Source organism: Salvia splendens, chromosome 12 (genome assembly GCF_004379255.2).
Source record: "Salvia splendens isolate huo1 chromosome 12, SspV2, whole genome shotgun sequence".
NCBI classification, from domain to species: Eukaryota; Viridiplantae; Streptophyta; class Magnoliopsida; order Lamiales; family Lamiaceae; genus Salvia; species Salvia splendens.
Genome location: NC_056043.1, coordinates 31896878 through 31903338, shown reverse-complemented (window position 1 = coordinate 31903338; position 6461 = coordinate 31896878). Strand labels below are relative to the sequence as shown.

Below are 6461 nucleotides of genomic sequence, written 5' to 3'. Positions count from 1 at the left end.
AATAATAAAAATGAATTGCTCATTCCTCGATGTCTGATAGCTAAATTTCATCCTATATCATGTCGAGCTGATGACTTTGATCCGTCAGCTTATTTCTCAAGTCCACTGCGAATTTCAAGTTATTATGGGTCGAAATATGAATAGCAATATACTTACAACTTCTCCCAATTCAACCGGTCTCTCCGTTAGTAGGACTTTGTCCATTACTCTCTGTCCCATAATAATTGTCACTCTTTTCTATTTCGGTTCGTTCCACAATAATTGTCACACTTTATTTTTATCATAAATGGTAATTGACTCACTTCACTCACATTTCATTATAAACCAATATAAAAAAGTAGATCTCACATTCCACCAACTTTTCTAACCAATTTTTCTATACATTTCTTAAAACTCGTGCTCACAATACGAGTGACAATCAGGGTGGGACGGAGGGAGTACATAATTTACATCATTACAATGTATCCTTACAAGTTAAAAGGGTTTCAGTGGTCGTTCTCAATTATTGTGGATTAAACCATTAATCAGTTCTTTGGAGGAAAAATGTCTTTTATCATTTATAGTGCACTTTATCGTGAAACAAAAGACGATCTTAAGAGCTACGGTATATTCGTGCACCATTTTACTTTAATATATGCATGGATTTGTGTTAACTTTCACGCAATAGCTGCCACAAATGAGCATATTTATTCCTACATAATTAATAAAAAATGCGATTCATTAAAAGAATGCCACTAGTTAATTTGGGTTTGCAACTCATCCAATTTTTTTTACTCCCTCCGTCCCGTACTACTCGCACGTTTGCTTTTCGGCTCGTCACAAAGTCCTTACACTATTTATAATTTAAGTTAGAATTAATGCATTTAATTAATATGTTAGTTTAAGTTAAGAGCTCTTTTATTAAGTGATGTCTCATTACACCTAAAATTCTTTTTTAATTACATAAAAAAATCAATCCCAAATTTACGGCCTAAAATGAAAAGTGCGAGTAGCATGGGACGGAGGGAGTATTAGGTAAACAGATTAGTTTTTAAATGTTGGCGTGGTAGATAATATACATTAATTACTAAGCCGTGGCACCAAAAAAATTGAATTCAATCAATTAACCCACACACACACAAAAAAGATTTTATTGACGGCCAATATAAAACAAATACTCATTCAGTCTCATTATTCATGGACCATGGTACCTAGTACTTTCTTTATAGGTTAACATTACAAGTTTTCTATTTAAGATATACTAGTATTTATAATTCCCACAACTTTAAAAAGTCAAAAATCATTTTCTGCTAATTATTTATCAATAGACCATATATAATCTAAAATTACAAGTTTTATTTTATAAAATTGAAATCTACTTGTTCTTAAAATAGTTAAATAATACTAGTAGTATGATATTAGTATAGCAGGAGCAATTTAGTAAGGGATTTTAATAATAAATTTTAAATTTGATTAAATTCAGTCCAAATCGATTTAAGGTTTAGGGACATTATCCACGTACAATTTCTTTACATTTATTTTTATTCTTAGTAATAGACTTAAGTGTAAATTAGATCTTGTCCCAATATATGAAAGTGTCCTTTGAATTCATGCTTTGATACTTTGAGGTCAAACCATGATAACAAAGAAATATTCAAATATTGATCATGAAATTATTTAAATAATTAAATTAGTGAAAATCAAAGTCCAAGCTTCAATACATCGATAATTAATCAAAGAATCAAGACTCGATATTTCTCTAGAGAGCCAAACAACTGACTTTGATATATATTTACATCCTCATGATTTTTATTTGAAGCTGCCTTTTCCATCACAACCTCCCTTTCAAGAAACTCGTGCACAGTTTCCACCACACATCCCGGTCAGGTTCACTCTTCTCCAGCCTCGACTTACCCTCCTCGGCTAGAGACTCCTGTCGCGATAAGGCCAATGATTGTCGGTCTATCTTATTACTCAAAATAAACGTTGAACGAGGATTGATATGATTCGTACCTCGATGAGTTGGCGGCTGGAGAGGCGGTCGATAAGGTGCAAGAGGATGTCCTTTGTGTATTCGGGGTGGCCTTGGATGCCCATGATGTGATCTCCACTCCTAAACATCTCGACTCCGGTCCTCTCCGACCATGCTAGCACCTCAGCCTCCGGCGGGAGAGACCATACCTAACTCAATTCAGTTATAATCAACACATTAGTATTAGGATTCAGAAACCAAGTTGTTGGATTTGAGAAAACAAACCTCATCCCGATGGCATTCGATGACGGAAAGCGAAGAAGGTATATCAAGAGAAGTGAATATTTTTGATGGATAGAGTTGAACTTGTGTGATTCCAATGTCCCATCCTCCTCTTGCTCTTCCAATCTTTCCTCCAAGAGCTCGTGCCATTATCTAATTACACATCAAAAACCTTTTTACCTCACAAAACATCATGTCACATTTGATTACTGTTCAGTTCCCTTAACCATTTTCTGTGCTAAACACACACACACACCATACACCGTCACTTTTAATGGTGAAATGGAAATCCTCATCATCCCACTAGGACAAGCCTATATAACTAGTATTACCATATATTGTGGGAAAGGTGTTGGACTCATATAGATGATCAAAATTACATGATTTGGACATCATTTTCGTATTGGGAAAGCAATGGACATGCCGTCAAGTCAGTGAATATTGAAGAAACCAGGATCACAAGTTCTTATATGGAATATTACACATAAAGGAGCACAGCATCTAATCATCAACACACTCCACCTACTGATTTCTTATGGACATCATGAATTTCAAGATTTTAGCTTTTGCAAAAGCTACCGAAAAGACATCACAATCAACTCAATCATGGATATGTATATAATCTTTCTCACTATAGTTTGATTACTCTTCTTAAATGAATGTTAATTACCTAACTTGTGAATGATAAAAACTCCAAAAAACAACAATTTGGTGCCAGAGCACTAGTTGGTGGTTATAGATATAGGCCTAAAATATAAATTTGTGAAGGAACTGATGTGGACCATAATGCCTCAACTAACTGGTCCAATTGTTTGCATCGACTACTTTGTCTAGGAAGAGTTTACAGCTGCAAACTACACATAAATATTGGCCACTTCCTAAATGTTTCACTAAGTGGTTGTTTCATCTATTTGTACCTACTTTCAAAAGAATCTTGTTAAACACACACACACACAAACGCAAATCATGTAATAGTACGAGGACCCCAAAGATGTAGAAAACAAGAGTTTATCAAAGCAAAATGTAGCTAGTATTAAAGGGACATATATAAAATTTTTCTCTCGATAGTTCAGTTTGTAACCTTTGGTTTTTGTAAGATACACACGTTCAACAAGCATGGCATGTTCTAATATTATAATCCATATATCTCAAGATAAACCCTTTCAAACTATAGATAGTTTAAATAACTTGCGCACCCAAGCAAAAAGGACTAAACAACATATTTAATCTCATAAACATTTCTATATAATTTTCTTACAGAAATCAACATTTATATAATTATATTGATGGGTGTTATCACTTATCATACTGTAAAAATAAGGCAGGTGGTGTGGCCCAAAAAAATCCAGCTGTACTACACGGACTTGGACCATAATAAAGAGAAAGCAGAGATATATGCAGCCGTCCACTTGTACAGGCAAGTCCTAATACAGCTGAGTTTTCATATTTAGGATAAAGACACCATTTTTTATGTATAAGTTTGAATATAATAATTTTAAAATCGTCCACAAGTCTTCATCATCTGTTAGTAACATTTAAAGTTAAATGCTAAGCATCCACTGTATTTAAGTAGAAGTAGAAAAGCTTTAATCCAAAATCAAGAAATGGTTTATAAACGCTCTTCTATTGTTGCCTAATTTAGCAGTGAGCCACCCACTGCCCATGTTGCCAACATTAATAATGGAGAGACACAGAGTGAGAGAGACTCCAACCCTTTTGCCTTTTTCCACATTTTTGGCAAAAAATAGTTGGTATCTCTATTCTTTTTATGCACATATTACTTACTAAGAAAAACAAAGGGTATCTACTATCTAGTCAGCTATTCCTTGTTTTCTTGTGGTCATTGCTATCACATTCAAAAAAAGGCATAACTTAGAAAAAAACTATGTTTACAAAACCATAGGCTAATTCTAGGAGTCAATGGAATTTGACTTTCTCAATTTTGACCAGTCCTTCTACTTGTTTTCGAAATATGTTAATGTATTTACAAGCCCCACGAAACTTTGCTACAATGCTACTTGACTATTTTTCATTTAACAAACAATCTATTGGGCTTAAGCAACAAATTCTTTAATATAAAGAAATTAATTAAAAGTCGTAGACAGCTTTATTAATTAATAGTTTTCGTTGGCCTGCTATTTACTATGGCCCCCACCCAATGTGAACCAGTAATCACATCCCATGTACATAACTCAATCTTGTTCATTATTTAATTCATTAGATCCATTAAAATACATCTCATGACACATAGGTAACCCCTAGTAGCATTTTCTAATTCAACAATGTCGATTGATTTTATATTTCAAATTAGAAGAGATGCCATTCAAAATGTATAAAAGTGGTGTGGAAGAAAAGTTAGCTAAATATAATGAATTTGAATTTCACTAATATTTTTTTCTACATCAAGCTTATCTCACATAATAATTGGAGTGCAATCAACTCTTTTAATTGCACAACAATTTTTTTAAACCTTATTCTTAATACCTAATTTCATGTTAATGCCTAGTGCAAACGTGTCATCCCCAGCATGATATCTAGCTAGGTCTAACGTGACAGGATTAACTATAATTGATTTCACCGACGAACCAAGTCACCTATGCCCCCTAACCCTTTGTATATTTCATTAATACAGATTCGTAATGAATCGATCATACCACTAATTAATCTAACCATATAGACTAATATAGGGAGCAATTAGTATTTTTTAAGTTCCTCTATTTCATTTATAAGTAATCATTTTTTTAATACAAGTGCAGCAAGTGAAATAATTTAAGGTGCACTGCACATAATGAATATATGAGAAAATTAAAAAAAACCATGGTTTCTATAAGAGGGAAACCCATAGTAGTCACCATAGAGAAGATAACTGACCTCTAATTCTACCACGGTCAATTCAAAAGTGTTTGGCTGCGATAAATCTTCTCGAGATTATTCGAAATTGAATTGACACTAGCTTAAATTATACTCGAAATTGAATTGACACGACATTAAATTAACTTTTATGCTAGGAAGATCAAAATTTATAAGTAAGAGTAGAGTTTTACACATCCAAAAAGGAGAAAAACGTGTGACGATGGAAAACCATGTAAAGACAGCTGCCGCAACAAACTCACCAGGCATAAAAGCGATAAAACCGAAAAAAAAAGAGAATAAATTGCCGTTTGGAACTACTTGTACAAGTTTTTATACTTTTCGAAGCACAAAATGCATTTTACAGCCAATATTGTTTTATACGCCTAATTCCTTGCGGTTACACAAATCTACACTAGATGAATGAATGCAAACGCAATCAACGATACACAGATGAAAATAACAAAAATCAACACACGATCTGCACTCAATCAAATCAAATCGATTAAAATAAAGCTAAAAAATAGAAAAAATTACCTGATGACCGAAGCAGATGCCGAGCACCTTCTTCTTCATGGCGTCGAGCTTGTTGAGCAGAGCCAGGAGCTTGCAGATCCATAGGTCGTTGCCGTGGGCGTCATTGCAGCTCCCGGTGATGACGAAGCCGTCGTAATCGCCGATCTGATCGTCGGCGGGAAAATCGCCCCTCGCCACCCTGAAAACGTCCCAGCTCTCGCCTTCCTCCTTGAGCATTCGCACGAACACACCGTAGTAGCCGCCGTAGAGTTTTTTCACGTAGTCAGAATCCTCGGCGCAGAGGAGGACGGCGAATTTCTGGCCTCCCATTCTTTCTCTCTCTCTCTAGATTTGACGATGAATGAGTGTTTGTAGAGAGAGAAAGGGAGTGAGGAAGGCGAAGGTTTGGGGAAATGGGTTTATTTGATGTCTAAACTAACAAAGAAATACTAGTATTAAATTTGGTTTATGTTTTTTATTTTTTAATTCATCATTTTTTAAAATTCAAATATTCGATTTGATTCTATGTTTTATAAATTGAAAATATCAAAAATCAAATTTTATTTAAAGAAAGTTATTCGTATCTCTTATTATGAATTTCGAAGATAAGCGGTAGCATATACATTTTCATTTTGGCAAAAATTAAATTTCAATTAATTTAAATGTATTTATTTTATGAACTGATGGCCTAACACTTTGAGTTTGTTCGAAGAATAAATGTAAGGTCATCCAAAATTAAGTCTTTTCATCGTCATTTGATATAATCGTTTATCTACAATATCCACAATTATATCTCTTATAATCTTGTTTCTTCCACAATTAATGAGTCTTATCTCATGTTTCTTAAAACCCTCTCTTATTT

At 33.9% G+C, this 6461-nt stretch overlaps 1 protein-coding gene across 1 annotated transcript; it reads right to left on the bottom strand.

Moving 5' to 3' along the window:
• Positions 1-1640: 1640 nt before the first annotated feature.
• On the bottom strand, positions 1641-6015 carry LOC121758298 (gamma-glutamyl peptidase 5-like). The gene is made up of 4 exons (XM_042153707.1): positions 5621-6015; positions 2237-2386; positions 1993-2160; positions 1641-1912 (listed from the first exon to the last, which is right to left on the bottom strand). Exons 1-4 carry the CDS (start codon positions 5927-5929, stop codon positions 1811-1813), a joined length of 729 nt encoding a protein of 242 aa, XP_042009641.1. The 5' UTR covers positions 5930-6015; the 3' UTR covers positions 1641-1810.
• Positions 6016-6461: the final 446 nt, after the last annotated feature.

Coding starts and splice junctions, on each gene's coding strand:
- LOC121758298 (XM_042153707.1), bottom strand. CDS start 5,929: ATGGGAGGCCAGAAATTCGCCGTCCTCCTCTGCGCCGAGGATTCTGAC. Junction 2,387..5,620: donor GCATCTGCTTCGGTCATCAG/GTAATTTTTTCT, acceptor ATGTGTAATTAG/ATAATGGCACGAGCTCTTGG. Junction 1,913..1,992: donor CCAGCCGCCAACTCATCGAG/GTACGAATCATA, acceptor TTATCGCGACAG/GAGTCTCTAGCCGAGGAGGG.